Source organism: Acanthaster planci, unplaced genomic scaffold, assembly GCF_054643075.1.
Source record: "Acanthaster planci isolate LZ-2023a unplaced genomic scaffold, COTS_SCS Contig195, whole genome shotgun sequence".
Classification (NCBI taxonomy): domain Eukaryota; kingdom Metazoa; phylum Echinodermata; class Asteroidea; order Valvatida; family Acanthasteridae; genus Acanthaster; species Acanthaster planci.
In genome coordinates, this window is record NW_028257816.1 from 21,679 (window position 1) to 39,928 (window position 18,250).

Below are 18,250 nucleotides of genomic sequence, written 5' to 3' on the forward strand. Positions count from 1 at the left end.
TTACTACGAAGTACATTCTTTATAAACTCATCAAAACATTTTGTGGTATGGAGCTCTACTGCTGAAACAGGCAAAGCTATGTGCATGCATCCTGCAGCGCGCCTAAGAATGACATCAACAGCTTAACATAAACAAAAGATTTGAACCGCATGTTTCAGAATTTGGCCCAACTCCCTGTGGAAAGAAAATGCATCTTTAACCACTTCGTGCCGGGGCATTTTTCAATATTGATGATGCTGGGCCGGCATGACTATCATTTTTTCGAAATCCTTCAAAAATTCATCATTTCATTTAACGGTCGTTTATAGCCACACGAAGTAATCTTTAGGCACTACTCTAAGTTGCCAGGTGACCTTCATTGACGCCCGAGTTTTTCAACCAGGCCTGCAGCCTTGTAAAAAGAGCCCAAATTGTGCGGTGTTATATAACTTTCTTTTGTTCACGAACCTGGCTCAGTGTACTGCTGACCTCTTTTAAATAGGGGCCAGTTTAGCATGCAGCGGTGCTGTGTGGCTCATCGCAGTGGTGGTGGAGAGCTTTTGTCCCCGGTGGTAATCCGCTTGCTCTCAATGCCCCAAACCCTGGTATACGGTTTCAAAACAAGGCTGGATTATCACCACTTTTGAGAGCGAAAAATGTCGGTAATGCCCAGCAGCCTGGTCTTTTGTGCGGAGTACGGTCTTTTGTTACAGGGCCCTGTTTCCTTTGTCCGAGTTCGGAGACCCCGGCCAAGCCTATAAACCATACGTCTCCGATTCTGGAGTCCCGGCAGGAAGTGGTTAATATTTTTCTTGTCCTCATTTGTAGTTGATAAATCTTTTGCATTTTGGCTTTGTGGAGTCTAGTTTATCTCCTGAACCCTACATGTCAAATATCAAACCCTTTCAAGTACCACTTTAACAATTTTATATTTTCTTTTTAGCTGTATTGCACAAAAGTCTGAGATTACGAACATAAATATTTATTACTCTACGTTGGAAATATTAACAAAATGTAAAGCTAACACTTAAAATGTGCATTAAAAACTCACCCTCTTTCTTTAAGATCAGCATTTTCTTTCTGCTCTCTGTCAAGCTGATCCTGGAAAGAATACTGCTGATTTTCATAGCGTGCTTTGTTGGCCTCGTGTCTACGAATAATCTAAGTATTGAAATGTCAAAATAAAAAAAAATTAAATACAAACCAAACTTAGTCAAACATCTCCATCAGAAATGAAGCCAAATCAAAAGTCAAATGTTGACAATAAAGATAGCTCGATATTTGCGACCTGACAATCACTGTTCAAAATTTGCATACATTTGTACAGCGAATGTATGGAGTGTAGTTGGTGCTATGTATTTATTCATTCCTAACTTTAACTGCATGGCCCATTCTGTGGAATCCACTGGTCTCCCATAGGCCCCAGCATATACAAACAGTACAAGAAAATAAACATGCATACATGTTCAGTGTTATCTGTACCTGGGACATGCATACACTCTGAGCATCTAAAGAAAGAAGTACGGTACAATAACAATGGGTGCTCATTGTTAGTGCACTGTGTTTCTTTTGTTGGATGTTCGTAGTGCATAGCTGTCAGAGTTATGCCAAATTCCTGGTATCAATGGAGCATGCTCTATACCAAGAGGAAGAGCTGGGCAGACCTTGTGCCTCCCTTGTGGTTATGTATGCGATCACTGTAGTATTGTCAAAATTGATGAGAACTTGGTGGCTTGGATGAGCCCACTGAAATGGTGGGGAGCATTAAGACTACCTGTATCTCTACAGCAATGATATACATGTATGTAAGTTTCTGTGATAGTGCGAATCAGGTGTGGCCACCCCGACCAAGATGAAATGCATCCATGGACATTACCTATGTTTGTCCTGGTCTGGAAAAAAATCTGTTCGCAGGGTATGTGGTGTGGATTCATCCACTACTAGAGGTGTGGTTGGAGGAAAGAATCAACCGGACCCATGCGTTACATGGAGTAAAGGTTCAGATGATACTGTGTGAGGAGGTGGAGCTGGAGTGGATACATATGGAGTTGGCAGTGTGGCCTGCCATGAGTCCCAGTCCCAGTGCCAATGCTGGGGCCACATCTCCATAGCAACAGTTGGATGCACTGTTGGAAGTTAAGCAACCAAGCTTAGGTCGGAAAAGCTGTACTGGTTTTGAGGATGAATAGAGCTCCCCAAAGTGTGAGTGTCTGTGTGGGGATTAGATACGATTTCTCCAAGTCGACAAGGAACCACAGTCATGCAATCATGGTTAACATTTTGCAGAGAGCTTCCCTGGCTTCCACCTTCCCATAGTCAAGAATTCATTCATTAACGTTTATTAAGACAAATTCTTAATGGCCAAGAGCCGAATTGCGAAAGTCTACAAAAAAGAAAAATTACATTTAAAAACTTAATAAAAATACAATATAACAATTATAATAATTGAGATTATTCATTTTCCCATGACTTCCAGTACAGGTCTACAAAATGATAAAGAAAAATGAAGGAAATGAGAAATATAGAGGATGGTGGAAAGAGAAAAAGATGTGTAGAGGAGATAGGTACATGTAAAGCAGAGAAAGACAAAAAAGGTGAGAGAAAAAAAGGCTACATGGAACACATCTTGTGGAGTTTACAACAAACAGAATGACATACAGACACAGAATAATGTATAGAAGATAAAGCATATTATACATGTATTTACATGTGCAATTACAATAATTAATTATGCATATATAAGACCTGCAATTTATCAAACACGTAAAATAATTATCTATATCCACAAATTATTTCTATTGCACGGGTAGCTTATACAGTCCAATGGGTATAATCATAAAAATGATACATAATCAGTTTCTCATAATGGTGTGCACCAAAATAAATGTTCCAAAAGGATCAGTGAAGTATTATAAATCCATTCATTAATCTGCCACTTCATTACATTGGTTTTAACTACAATATATGTGAAGACTGTAACCTGCAGCCGATTTCCTGAAATGTGCCATAACTTTGAACCATGCATAAGCCTTGCATTACAAATTTGTGCCATAGCTTCGCACTATACTTACATTCTATTTCATGGAAAACCACGTTTTGATAATATCAAATTTCTTGGGTAAGGATGATGACAGCTTTTACAGTGGCTGTTACTTTCCAATAGTGTGTTGGGGGTTGTTGTCATCCACAGGGTGCGTGAGATGCATCTAGCGGAGTAGTGTTGCTGCAGCTAGTATTACAGTCCCCACTGACTACCTTCTGCTACTGCCACTGGCTAGCTCAGGCAAACATGGAGATATGTGCTTAAGTCTCCCCTGCCAGTACATAGCCTCTCCACCACCTCTCCTCGTGGCAACAATCCGTAACTGGGCATCTTGAAACCCCAGGCTGAATTAGTAAGGGCTCTCAGAGTTGCAGGGGACCCCACAGACATCGTGTGCAGGCCATGGCATGTGAAACCATGGCAGCAAGTGGTGAATTCTTGCCCGGACGCCTCTGACATTATGGAGTAGCGACTGGATGGACTTCTGACCAGGCATCTCTAATACTGGAACAGCGGCTGGCTGGAACCCACATGTATCTGGCGAAGGCTGACACTGCAGGGCAGTCTAACAGGTTGGAAAGAGCTCTACATCCTTGACCAGAAATCTTCCTGAGAGAAAGACACCCTAAACAGTAAAGCTGCACCTGTCGGGGCCGTCTAACACATGGTAGTTTCTGCACCTAAACGACTACGAGTGTTGGCAGGCGAGAGGGTGGAGAAGGGACTGCACACCCCTTTTCACCATAAAATCTCACGTGCCGGACAGGCATACAGGTTGCCAAAAACAAGCTAGGTGTCACTTGTACCAAACTGTGTTCAAGTCCTGCAGCAATGGAGAAGTGGCGATCGGAATAGCCAGAGGATGCTGCTAGGAGTTCTTAGCCATGATACTGTACGCAGGTGGCTGTGGGATGATGATCGTCCATTGTATACAGGGGTAGATGCAGTGCCATATTCACCCACAAAGACAGAGCAGCCCTTTTCAGAGACAGCATTTATCTCCCGACAAGAGGGAGAGATAAAAGGATTCCTAAGGAAAGCCTACCTCATCATGCACCTGGCAGGAAACTGCACCTGCCTGGGCATCCGGCCAAGCGGTTGAAACAACAGAAAGAATTTAAGGAAGCGCCTAATCTTTTTGCACTGTGCTCCTTGCCAGGACACTCATACAGTACGAGGTTGCCATAGCAGCCCTGAAAGACACCAGATTTGCTTGGGAAAAACAGCTTGAGGAAGTTGATGGAGGCTATACAGGGGTCAAACTTAACCTCTTTTTCCTGGTAGCCAGCAAGACCAGTACTTCAAAATTTTCACTGGTCCTGCTGAAAGTTTGGTGGTCCCATACCAGAACCGCACACTCAGCCGCATGAGCAATCCGTGATGAATTGCTTTTTTAGTTAGCCCGCTCGGGTAGGCCATGCCATAAATTTGTTTGCCTGAATAGGATCAACACTTCCCAAGATTCCTCGGAATCCATGATTATTATGGTTATTTCACTTAGGCCTTCTACAATACACACAGTCTTTTATTAGGCCCCAGAACAGTTGTAGTAATTTGCCTCTCAAAAATAGGATCAGTAGAGGTCGGGAGTTTTTTTTGTTTAGAGGGCGATTTTTTGTGCTGATTGAATGACATCAATGGGGACGACGGCTTCCAAAATTATCTCAAAACAGGATTAACACCTGTCTTAAACTATGTAAAAATTTCTACATTCGGCAATTTACAAGAAAATTCTAGACAATTCACACAGTGCTACTCTGGCAATCACAACTGCAATCACAACGGCGGGATCCAGAGCAGCTTTATTATTAATATTAAATGCATTGAGCTTTGCGCATGTGTTTTCATCACTGCGACAGCGAAAAGTGAATGGAAACTCATGAAAATAACTTTTATTTTTCAAAAATTGCAAATGTGAGTAGTAAGACATATAAAAAGCACATTTTCATGTGAGAAAAAGTTATTGAAAGATGTTTGTGAAGACAGAAAAGACATCAGATTTCAACTGGCCCACCGGACCACCAGTTTAATTAGATCAGCTGGTCCACCAACTTTTCTACTTGCCTCGAGCCAGCGGACCACCATTAATATCGACCCCTGCTATACTTTTTCGGGAAGTCTGAAGACGCCCCAAGGAGCTCCGGTGTCGGATTCACTACTCACACTAAGCTTACTAGGCAGCTCAATAGCTTGCCCCGTGGGATCAATGATCGATCCTGCGTCTCAAGCTCACAAGGGACTTCCCTGCCACCACTCTTGGAAGTCAACAGCAAGGACAAACTCTTCATCCTTGGAGATTTTAATGCACGAGTTGGAGTCAATTACACCTCCCTGGCCGAACATCATAGGACACCACGGGACTGGAAAGTGTAACTCAAACAAAGTGATGTTGTTATCGCTGTGTGCTCAGCATGAGCTGTCCATCACCAACAGCAAGCTGATAAGTTCAAGAACGCCTGGATGCATCCTCGATCAAGGCAGTGGCGCATGCTGGACTACACTATAGTACACCAGAGAGACCAGCGTGATGTCTACATAAAACACTGCATGAGAGGAGCAAACTTCTGGTCCAATCATCGCCTCCTCTAGAGCAAGGTGAACATACAGCTAGTTGGGAAAAAGAAGACGGCCTGAGACAAGCCCATCCGGAAGCTGAACATTGCTTGGCTAACCACCAACAAGGAACTGCTACAGCGAAATCTTCACGGATCCCTGTCTAAAATCAAACAGGAGCATGGAGGCTTGGAAGAGAAATAGAGGTTCTTCAGAGAGGCTGTTTACAGTGCCGCAGCTGATACCCTCGGCTTCATGGCGAGGAAGCATCAAGATGGGTTCGATGAGAATAAAGAAGACATCCAGAAGCTCATCAACAAGCTGCACAAGGCCCACAAGGATCACTTTGACGATAATATCTGTAACAAGAAGAAATAGGACTACCTGCAGGTGAGGCAAGTTCTGAAGAAACTGCGGCCACTGAAGAACAACTGGTGGGAGAAGAAGGCCGAGGAGCTACAAGCAGCAACAGCAGAACCATAACATGAAGACACTTCATGATGGACACTTTATACGCCCAAGGCATCTGGTTCAACACCAGTAAATCTTCCGACCAGTCCACCCTGCTGACCAAAAAGACTGACATACTCGCACGCTGGGTAGAACATTTCAGCAGTGTCCTGAACAGAGAGTTAACCTTTGCTGTAGAGGCAATGGCATCCCTGCCACAACTCTCCATGAAAGGATCGACTTTAATTCCTTTCAACTTGCAGTTACTCATGCTAGATAAAAAGAGCTCTACTCGTCTGTATTATATTCTTACCTCTGCAGTGAAGGTTGTCTATAGGTTTAATGATAGATGGGAAATGAAGCTGGCTTGTAATCTCCCTCTTACTGAATGGTTGGAATTATGTAGTTTGCCCATTCAGTTAAAGTGATACTAAACTGCTTTTGGAAAACAAAACCATCCTTTTCACCATTTCAAATAACTCCAGGAATGTACTCAATTTAGTTCTTTAATTCTTTTCCATATTTATAAGATGAAAATGAACAGGAGTAAACTACCATTTGTAGTGTTTAAAGGTGATTTAAAAAGATATTATGCCTTGAAAAGATTCATTTTCACCTCTAATGGAAATTCTGCTAAATTCAGTACAAAATGGGGACTTTTTTCTTTCTTTGCTGTGTAACTGATTAATGTCTAAGGTGAATTGACTGTGTTTTGATTTCCTTTCTTTGTTAAATATAATGTAATACACCAAGAGAAACTTGAATAAAAGGCCCCGAGTTGGGGAAAAAAAACAACTTTGAGATAACCGGATGTGGTGCTGTGGACAGTTACAGAGGTATTTTTTTTTACATAAAAGCCAATTCTTTTTTGGAGAAATAGTCGGCCTACAAGATAAAATGATCTTTTAATTTAAAGACCAACTCCAACGATGATAACTTTTCTCAAAGTGAATCCTATTCAGAAAAGTCAAGTCTGATAAAAGTGGCACTATCAATATCTCCCTTGAAATACACATTTTTGTGTTAATAAAACATGGTTTTTGTACCCACTGCAAGTCTAATCTGGCATAGTAAAAATGGACGTGTCATCACAACTCAATAGCATCTAACGAATATTGTTTTTTGGTGATGTTTTACCATAGAGAGAAATACCACATTGTCTGTGCTTTAAGCATGCATAGCAAGCGTAGCTGCAGATGACAGCACAAACTTGAAGAATGCTCTAATTCTTCAGAAACTCAAGCGTTTCAAGAGTAGAAAATCACTTGAAGTTCCTGTGCACTGAAGTGATTTTACTGAGAGTAAGTGTCCCAGTTCCCTGAAACCAAATGAAAAGGAAGGGAGGCTTCATTCAAGCAAGGGTGTGGTCCTTATCAGTATCTTGGGTTTATTAGCCTGTGAGACTGAATTTGACATCAAAGTGATCTTCCTTTAGCTACCATAACAGATGTTTGCGAGTGACTTGGAATGGTATAAAGAAAGCAAGTGGAGTTGCAGCAGACTCAAATGAAGCCTATACCACAGCACTAAGTCTACCCCGTTGGCCATTAGTCTGCCATCAGTCTGAGAAAGTGGAGCCAGGCAAAGACTGGAAGCAAATGAGTGGACTGAAGTGAGACGGGTACTTTTGTAGATTGGAAACTCGTCTGGCCTTCGGGTGATAATGCCTCACTGCTGAAGTCACTAATCGCCCCAAGGTTAGTTGGGAGCTGGGATAGTACCAGCTTTCATTTTTTAATTTTTTTTTTGGATGATGAGGAAGCCGATTGGGTAGTGAGGTTGCAGGTAAGGTGGGTTGACTTTATGGCTCCTGGACTGTCTGACAATCAGTCAGTCGCCAAAGTAGTGGGGCATCATAATGTACAACTGTCGTAGACGGGCGGTGACGGTCTTTGTAACCCAACAAAACAGACAAGATGGGAAAGCTTGGGGTTAATACGTCTTCCCTCTGTACATGAAGTGGAAGAACCTGTGGACACATTTGTGAGGAAGTTCTTGGTGTAAATGAATCTGTTTGGTGGTTTCAGATTGATGATGAGATGCCCTTTGTCTGATTTCTATTTAGGTGCAAGGAAGAACCTTGACAAGCATTTTATCTCAGACCCCAATGCGAAGCGTTAGTCTTTCAATGGGACTGGAATTTGGCCCTAGTGTCAGTCCGAGGCCGTATCTTGCAAGGAGTCTGCAAAAAAATGTAAACGGCCACAAGCAGGCTTAAGATTGGTGATCACAAGTGGCGAAGCGTTGTTGTCATTGGTGACACAACCAGAACACACAGGAGGCTCGCCCCAGGCGAGCTTCATTCAATCTTAGAATGGTGCAAGTTGAAGCTCAGTGATGAGTAGGATAACTCTGATGAGGCAAGAGTTTGGATTGGCAGGGATAGCACAGCTTGTTGTATAGCCACAGGCAGCATTTAACAGAACGATTGCTTCCTGATAGCGTAGATCCCTTCCAGTATGTCCAGAATTCACCAGTGGAGCAGTACTTGCCTTAGATTGGTAATGTCTGGAGGTGAGCCCTCAGTAAGTTGTAGCACAAAGAAGGTTTAAATAATGAAGCCCTTGTCTCAGTTGATTGATTGAGAAAATTATATCCCAAGACGAAACAGGTTTTTTAACCTTCGTCAGGTACTTCCTGGTATCAACAACAGAAGTTGAAGTCTTCTGCAGGGCAGACAGAACATGTTATTCTCTGTCAGAGAGTGTACACTAGACCATAGTATACTGGGCTTAGGAACATAAACTTTTATACATATGACCAGGTCCTATCCCGTAAGGTACCAGTAGGGCTCTGAGAAGACAGGAACCCATCACCGGAAATAGCTGATGAGAACAAAATTAATATTTCCTGATCAACAAATGCAATTTCCACAATCCAGTTTGTCTATTGGCCCAATGACTACTGGCATTAAAGGAAAGAATAGAGCTAGCGCCCATATTCCCCCTTCATTTCAGTCCTGAAAGCACAACTAGAGGAACCGACCCATGGCATCTAAGAATTCATGGCTAGCCATAGTTTTGTTTGGCCCTGTGACAATCACAGTTAATAGAACTTGGGCATGCCCATATTGGGGTAAATACCGTTTCAGCCAGAGCGTCAGGGCAATGTCACCATCACTCCCATTTCAGTACAATATGGTACTCAATATGGTATCCGGACAAGACAGCTGAGGGACACCATATTTCTCTCTTACCAAAATTACGGTGGGAGAGGTGGTTATGGGATGAAACAGGAGCGATGCCCTTGGGCCTTGATTTTTTTTTTTTTTCACCGATCGAGTGGATGAATTGGATCCATGGCAGGCACATCTGGGTCTGGTGCGGTAGAAGCCAGCAGGGGCTTTTTGCTCAGACACCGACTAAGGGTAGCCGGCGTCCGAGGGAGCAGGAAGAGCTAAAGGCTGGTCCCCAGGCAGTCCTGAGATTGGCTGGTATGAGTCAACCACTGTCGATCGAAAGACCAGCCGAACTTACGTCCGGATTGCCAGAAATATGAGAAAATAACACTCTTACGAACAAAGATAGGGAGCTTGTACAAAAGGTCAGCACAATTTAACCGCACGCAGTCACCGCAGTTAAGCTCTGTTGCTAGGAACAGTGGCAACTGTGTTGAAGTTTACTCATGCAAAGAGCATTTAATGAAGCAGCCCCCAGGATGAACGTAATTGTTATGTTGATGCTCTTGAATTATATATGCCTGCTGCAGCAACCATGGTCAAGCCGAACATTGTATGTGTGGGTGCACAGACAGACCATCGCTGTACATACATGTTGGAATGTGTAAAATGGGTGCCTCATCTGCAATTCAAAGTGTCAGGGACATGAACGCGGTCTTCTCAGACTGTCACAAAAAACAGACTCTACAAAGGTGATTTGCGCAATGCCCGAAAATGTATGTTTTACTCAGCAAAATATATCGAATCACACACGGAGAGTGCTATCCTGTATTTCGACAGGCGCAGGTGTTCATGTACATGTATATGTACAGCATCATTCACGCGCATGTGTACACCCACACATATGCAAGGATTCTGAAAATTGTCTCTATCTTTACCCTGCAAATGATGTGACTTTTGTCATTTCATGAAAACAGAGAAACACAGAGGCTAAGCTTTTTGTTAGGTGTTTGTTTACACTTACTATAAAATTAAACAACATTTTGCTTTGAAGCTCTGCTAGATTGTTCTTTCGATCAAAGAAAGTAAAATGATAGGAAAAACTCCCGATCAAAAAATTTTCAATTTTCCGGGCTTTTGTCACTTCTTGAAAAACACTGAATGAATCAAATATTTTGTGATGTGTTTAGAATAGTAATATTCACTGTCATATGAAAACATGCTTAATATGCATGTGAGATTTAAAAAAAAATACAGGTGAAAGCATTACACCAGGGATTTTTAAAAGGCTTTCAATCGCCATGGATGATGACGAATTTAAATGGCATGCACATGTAGGCCTATGGGTACCTGCAAGAATGTGAAGATTCATCAACTGGAGCTCCCATCCAGGTAAGTAGTCTTTCCAACACAAACTGTGTCATGGAGGGGCATTAAGGGCTAGGGGACTGGATTCCAATAAATTAAATAGACGCAGCAGCCGCTGCTCTCCAAAGCGTCTGTGGAAGCATGGGTGGAACCGACCACAGCCACGCTAGGGGGCTTTTTTAGTTCCTTTGATATGGTAAGTTGGCACAGGCAGTGGACAGTTGGCTGGTTGCTAAGGACCTATGAAAATCGCAGTGTCCATGTTCAAACTACGTTCAACGTTTTGGACAAGCTCCCTTACAACCATGACAACCACAGATGGTAATACACGTGTAATTTAATCAGAAAGATGAAACGGATGATCAGGTCAACACAGAACTGTGTAGCAACATTGGAGCTTAAAAACTCGAAGATGCCTAGAAAAGCACGTCCACTACATTACAGCACTGAGAAAAAAAGGACGAACATGGCAGCGTGACCGTAGTGCACAGTGGGGATACCAGGGATGATTAAGTCTTTTCAGCGAGTAACTACAGGTGCATGGGAAATTTGCATATGTAGTGACTGTTTGGGTTGGCAGAGTGCCGTAGACTGATTCTGTTTCACAGAAATCTATAAACATGAGTTACTGAAAATCAAATGTTAAAAAATTGCTTGTTACCTGAAACATACCTTTCTAATATCAGACAGTTCATTTTCACTGACAACCAATTCTTCCTTCAGTATATCTAGCTCCTTCTTTTTTGCCATATTTGCCTCCTTCTGTCTTTTGGTTTTCTTTGTAGTGTCATGCTGAAAACAATGTGAAATATGTTACAGTAGACATCACTTCCAAACTCTTTAATACAACATGGAAGTAATGTGTCATTAAGTAAAGGTAATTGTCTTTTATAAAAAAATCCTGGCTTCTCCTAGAAAGCACACATTTGTACATGTCAAGCTTACACAGTGAGGTAATGGAAACAAGCAATATAATGAAAGTTGGGACAAATTCCTCTAGTTTATATTTCAAACTTTGCTGTAACTCCAGTATCTGTGAACAAATTTGTAATGCATGAAAACTCTCACTAAGAAAAGTTTGGCCCACTGGGAACAAACAATCACATAAAAATGCACATAGAATTAAAAATAAATACACCACGCAACAAAACTTAACACAATGACTAATTTGAGAACACGAACTAAGTACTGAACTACTTTGTACATAGCAATAGTAAACAATTTTTAAAGCAAAACAAAGAACGTGAGATCATTAATGTGTTTATTTCTAGAACTCTGCCTCATGCAAAGCTTTGCACAATCAAAGGGGAGTTGGTGAGGAAAATCAAGACAAGTATTTTCATAACATGCACCAAAGCACTAAACACTTGTCTCATCAGAGGCGAGCTCTCTGCTCCTACCAGTATGGGTCTAACTCAAATTCTTAACAAAACAGTTGTGTAAAAAAGCTATTTCAACCCATTTTCAAAACATCTAAACTAACACAGGTTTGCCAAAAGTACACCACAGAGTCAGGAGAGATATCCCAGTGGAAAGAGAGTGGGTCGGATTTGTAAATCACTATTTACCAGGATAGTCCACTGTTGAAACTGTTAAATGAGCCAACCTAATCCTATAAGGTATTTAATACAAAATTTGCATTTTTGAGTATTTCTGGCTGTCATTTAAGATCAAACACAAATCAGTACCAAAAGAAATTCATGTCAAAAGCAGCAATCTTGTCAAAAACATAACATGAAATCCTGGTTGTCAAAAAAAAAAACTCACCACACACTGCTTAAGATGCTTCTTTTCTCTGCGGGCATCAGCTCTTTCTTGGATCATATCCTCTTTTAAAATCATGATCCCTGTCTCCAGGTCCACAATCTATATTAGTATGAAACATCAACAATCACACTTGCCTAAGTTACAAATTGGCTTGTCATACATATGGTGATTAAAGCACAAATATGAAAAAAAAAAACAACCGTTGATTTTCTACTGCCACAATTATACATGTACTTGTGTAGTCAAAAATTAACTACTAAAATGCTTCCTGTTCCCACAGTGCAAACGACCAAAAGTCTTAAGCATACAGCAGCTTTATTTACATACTGTTCCAAAATAACTGCATCTGATAGTATTTCAGTTTTATTACCTCTTCAAGACAATTAGTCTTGAAGGGCAAATTGATTTACTTGGAAAAGTCCATTCAAATTGATCCACGCAGTCAAACTTGCTAAGAAATCCAATTTGTCTCGCAACAAGAGTTTTAATAATCTATTTGGAGATATCATTAAAACAGCTTGGAAACAGGAAAAGCACACAGTATATGCAGCGAGTATGATACAACCTTGACAAATACCAACGTGAAAAGGAAAAAACAGCAAAAATTTTATAACAGCCTTGGAATAAAAAGATGAATTATTTACATTATGAAAGAGAACTGCCATCTAAGAAAAAGTAGCTCTTCCTAGAGTGTGAAATACATTACTCACTTTTTGATTGGCATCTCTCAGTTCATCCCTGGTTTCATTAAGTGCAATCTGTTTACTATAGAGTGAGAAGAAAATATAATTAGCAATTTCAAATGCCCAAAATGAATATGGATGTTCTAATTTAGGTTTAAATGTAATTAGTGTCACATTAGTGCACATAGAACTTCTGCTGTGGGAACTGCTGAAGGAAAGGAGCCACATCTCAGATATACAAGACTATAAAAAGACCATCACCTTATACACTGTACAAAAAACAATGGCAACCAAGGTGACATTAATATTTACAGCCACAGTATTGTAGGAAAAGCCACTGCATGAGTTGAGGGGTTGCAAAGTCTTTTGCAGAATGCATTGGTTGGATTCCCCATACACAAGACCACACTCCAATGTACATATACATGTACATGCACACACTTTAATAACTCAAAGCTAAGAATCATGTAATGATGAACACGTATAACTTGAATTGATCATAGCATGGACAGATTGTCAGACAACTTCAATTTAATTTCTGATTTGGTCTTTACTCTAACTTCTCAACCTCAAAGGCATATTAACTGAACCAAAAAAAAAGAAATTTTGAAGTCTTTTAGAACAATATTTAAGAACTTAAGCCCTCTGATAATATAAACCATAGCAATTTTCTTTAAAAGTGTTATGATATTGGTCGACTTGCCCAAGATTCAGGTCGGCAAGTTGTAATTACTACGAATGTACCTATATGTTGTAATAGTGGGGGCTTTTGAGATGCTTGGTGGCAGGAAACAACAGTCTTACCTCATGCTTGCACTGTGTTTACCTACTGTGCACAAGTTAAAAATGGCATAAATAGGAAATAAACTTAGTATCTACCAAAGATCCTATAGCGCCAAAGGCGCAAGATAGATAACTCTGCCCAAAAGGTGTAACTACCATGGCGCCACTTAAGCAAGCGATAACCCATATCGCTTGCTCAAATGGCGCCTATGTGATTACGACGTTTTAGGTGTATTCGCGGTGAGGTTCTCCATCTTGTGCTGTGCCGCTACGTGGCGCTTTACGATCTTTGGTATCTACTGTCACAAAGCATCTCTGAAGTCCAAAATTGTTCGATAAAGTGTACATGTATATCATGTGCAGTATTTAACAAAGTGTTCTCTACCAATGCCATTTTGCACATAATTAAAACAATTTATGAATTTGAAGAATTTGAAGATGCCAAAATGGACATATCTGTGCTTTATTCTTTGCACTGAATGGGTTGTACGTTGCCAGACAAGAGTCCACATGATTTTTTCATCCAGGGCAACATATACCAATACACTTTCAACAAATGCTACGTCTTTATCTTGGAACAAATGTGAATAGTTCATACATTGACCCACCATTTGAGGCTATTTGAGGTATCAAAATGAAATTCCAACCAAATGGATAAGTTGCAGAGTCAGGGTCTGCAACATGTCCACTGCCAAATAGCCTCAGGTTATTTTGCGAGCACCTTCTTTGGCCCAAGGCACTCCTCTTTAAGATAAAACAGCTGGTATTCTCACTAATTTTGAGGATTGATATATCTTGTCATACATGTACTTAGAATTAATTGATTATTATATGAGAATTATTGAAAAGCAGCTAGGTGAGGCTGGTATGCAGTCACATTATGCTTTTGACGACAGCAGCCTATGATATTGTTGGGGTACTTGGTCCTGGTGATTTTGTATAATGGAATATTTGTTTCTTGTAATATGGAAAATGATAATTGACTATCAATCTATACTTGGCAAAAGTTGTGTACCCAACCGAATTCAGTGCACTACGAATTAATCTGATTACCTACATGTACTTCCCCACATGTAATTGGAATTTCTTTCTTGCATAGCCTGTGCAGACTGGTGTGCTGTCGGTGCCTAGCCAAGCATGTGTAGGTTAGGGCGTGGCACAGCACCGAATTCAAGACAGTAATTCCTGCACATGCTGTCATGAGAGGAGTTAAGTAGAGAGCTGTTCTGTCTTCATTTCTCGCATTTCTTTAGTATGGTGGTCAGACTCTGTCAAGTCTGGGGTTCTCTCAGGTTTCCAAAGCACGCACTTTCTCACAAACCTCGAGTGTTCCTACTCGTTCCACATAGTCCCAACATTATTAGTTGTATTTTCTGTGTAGAGTCGCCCCAGTGGTTGTTCATCGTCATAATCATAAATTAATCGTATCCTCGTTAATATTGGTCTGCAACAACGGGTTTTAGTCCATTATTTCGTACCAGATATCAATGTATTCTTGTACGCTTATGCGATGTACTTTGCTGTGGTGTAAGTGACAATCTGCCCTCTCTCTAGCAGGAGTTTGTTCTATTAGAACGTAAGTTCACTTTTGTCATACACTTTTTGCAACGTCTATCCTTAGCTTAGCGTTATGCACAGTTCTTGCCTATTAATTGACACATTTGTCTTGTAGTACATGTGGGCCACATGTGGGCTCCAAGTCAGGTAAAAAAATTCGTCATTTTGACTGATTTTGTTTGTCGCGTTGTGAAAGTTTTGTAGAAAGTTTGGCCATGTGACTTGTACACATGCATGAAGCATTACAACTGTTTCATGTTGGACTCAACGACTATTACATGTCTTAGAATTGTTTCATTGTGTGGTCTTTACACAGCTGAACTCTATAGAGAGAGTAGGTTGCACAGTGCCTTTTTGCCTTTTTACCTTTTGGTCTATCCTTTAAATATTCTTTTATCCCTTTGCCAACAGGCTCTGCCATATCTTATGACTTAAACCTTTTATTCTTGTAATTACCACAGCATAAAATTAAGCTTCTTTTTCCGTTACTGGTCAATCAATCCATATCATTGTCAACTCCATTCATTAGTGTCCACAAATGAGTAATTTTTCTCAATTTTCATATCTGGGCTAGTCCTAAATTTCTCAACTTGAATTCAAATAGAAATAAATCTGTCTTAATATACAGTGAGAATAATTCCTTGTGCCAATTCTTGATCTTTATTTGTAGTATCTAATCACCAGAGAGGTCAATTTCCAACTTAAAACTTAGGCGTACCCTCCCACCGTAGGGTCTTTCCCACCCCACGTACATGTATGAACATGACATTAGTAAATAGCCACATTGCTTCTTCTTTCATTTCAGAAGGCAATTTGGTCATGCGGGAATAGACCCTGATGAAGAAATTTTGGATATATTTCAAGTGTAATTTTGATTGACAAAGCAAGAATGGGTCAACTGAATTGAATAATAATATCATATTCTGGTTCAGTAGTTTTTGTGCTACCTTCATTCTACACACAATGGTCAAATCACATTCTAATTGGGGACTAGATGCGCCGAAGTTTGTTTAACAGTTTCAAGATAATTCAATCAGAAAGACAAATTATTCAGACAAGCTGTTTGTATTAGTCATTTAGATCAGGAAGGCTGTATATATTCTCCTTTCACTGATCTGGCCTGTGCAGTATCTACTGTAAATATTCCTTATGCATGTTGAGAAATTTTGGGCAATGTGTGCATATATTTCATTATTAAGTGTTGATATTTTCGGCGTGCTAAAGGAATTTCCGTAACATAAAATTTCTGTAGAACAGAACATACACTGTATTCTTAGTTTTCACTGGTATAGATATGTACTGTAAAGTACATGTAACCATCTTCCGATTATGCAGATTATAGAAACTTCACAGGAGCAGTATTTCCTTTTTAATGGCTGTAAATCATGCCATTTGCAGAGTTGCTAAGGTCCATGGTTATCATACATGTACATATTGGGATTTTCTGATTTTTCTCTCTATACAGATCCTTCATACTCTGTAGCCTTATTTCCCTTGTTGTCACTTGTTTTCCCTGTAGTTTTCACTGTAATGCCACCCGAGTTTTTGCTAATCATACAATTCCCCAAAATTCTTGTCTTAGTAATGTACATGTACACTTATAAACTTGACTGAACTTGAACATTCATCAGCTGAATCTAAAGCATTTAAACCCTGAAACGCCTGGGTTATTTTGAACCCTCTCACAGCCAGATCAGGGTGGGTTCTGTCCTCCTCCTTCCCCCCACTTGGCTGTGCCACACTCAACTATTTTTAAACTTGGTATGCCTGTAAAGACACTCCTTATCATTACAAGTGTGAAGTTTGAACTCAATCAGATGTATGGTTTAGATGTTACAGTCATTTGAAGTCCAAAGCTACATGCATGCTAGTATGCAAGCACTGAGCACCGCTGTGTAAAAAAGTATACATTTTTGGATGACCTGTCTTGGAAAAATGCATGCTGTGCAAGAACAGCAGGTTTGTTTTTCAAAAAATTGGTATCAAAATGACTGCAAAGAGTTACTTTATAAACTCCTGAAGGCTCAACTCCTGAGCAAAATGCACTGCGGCCATATCAGAAAAAATGCCGGGGGGGACATATCCCCCATCAGCTCTTTTACGGTTTACTTAGTCTGGAACCAAATGGCAGATTCATATTGCTTATAAGGCTTTGTTCTGCACATTGCAGCTCCACATCAACTCTGACATTGCTTTAAAACTTGCAGTGTGCTTTTCTTGCAGTTCTGCATCATCAGCTACAGGCAGGAACGATTTGTGACACAGCTCTCTTGCTATGCCATAGCTCTATTGCTAGAAATGTTATATTATAAACAAAGTTTCACAGATTAATGCAGCATTTCCTTTCCATTACGGCCATTTATGACATTATCTAACTATGTGGTTATTCAAGTTGTGCTGAAATTGGTGTTTTGTTATAGCAGCTGCAGGTCTGCTGAACCAAACACTTGTCTCCTATCAAGTAAAACCAAATAAGAAAAATTGAAAGACAGTGAAATAAAATGTGTGATTTCTTGCCAGATGACCCATTCACTGTTGGTGGAGAAGTTTGACCAGTACACATACCGTACATGTACACTGTATGTCTGAACCATCCACCAGTTCCAGAACTCGGCCTACTACATGTGTTGCTCCAAGTGCATTAACTTGTGTGCATTAACTTCTGGATGTAAATACAGTTAATTTACTTCAAGGAGGTTTCAGCAATGAAAAGGAAGCAGTGGCAGCAACAAAGACTCCAGTGATGAATCCATGGACAACAGTCAAATTTTAGCTATTTGTTTTTGCAATCAGTCAGTCAATCAGCCTGTCTGTACAGAATCTAACTTTTTAATGTCCTCTTCTTTCCTTGGAGTTAATAGCCCAGGTTGTTGTAAATGTGCCATGCTGAAGGCAGGTGTAGAGGGGACTCTTTTCACTCAGTTGTTTTTGCTTTATCTGCTTGTGTAT

The 18,250-nt window shown here is 40.4% G+C and overlaps 1 protein-coding gene across 1 annotated transcript; it reads right to left on the reverse strand.

Annotated features, from left to right (window-relative positions):
* Positions 1 to 320: 320 nt before the first annotated feature.
* LOC147795053 (uncharacterized) lies at positions 321 to 13,096 on the reverse strand. Its single transcript, XM_087132309.1, has 5 exons — positions 12,989 to 13,096; positions 12,279 to 12,377; positions 11,184 to 11,303; positions 1,031 to 1,140; positions 321 to 581 (listed from the first exon to the last, which is right to left on the reverse strand). The coding sequence occupies exons 2-5, from the start codon at positions 12,351 to 12,353 to the stop codon at positions 515 to 517; spliced, it is 372 nt and encodes a 123-aa protein (XP_086988435.1). The 5' UTR covers positions 12,354 to 12,377; positions 12,989 to 13,096; the 3' UTR covers positions 321 to 514.
* Positions 13,097 to 18,250: the final 5,154 nt, after the last annotated feature.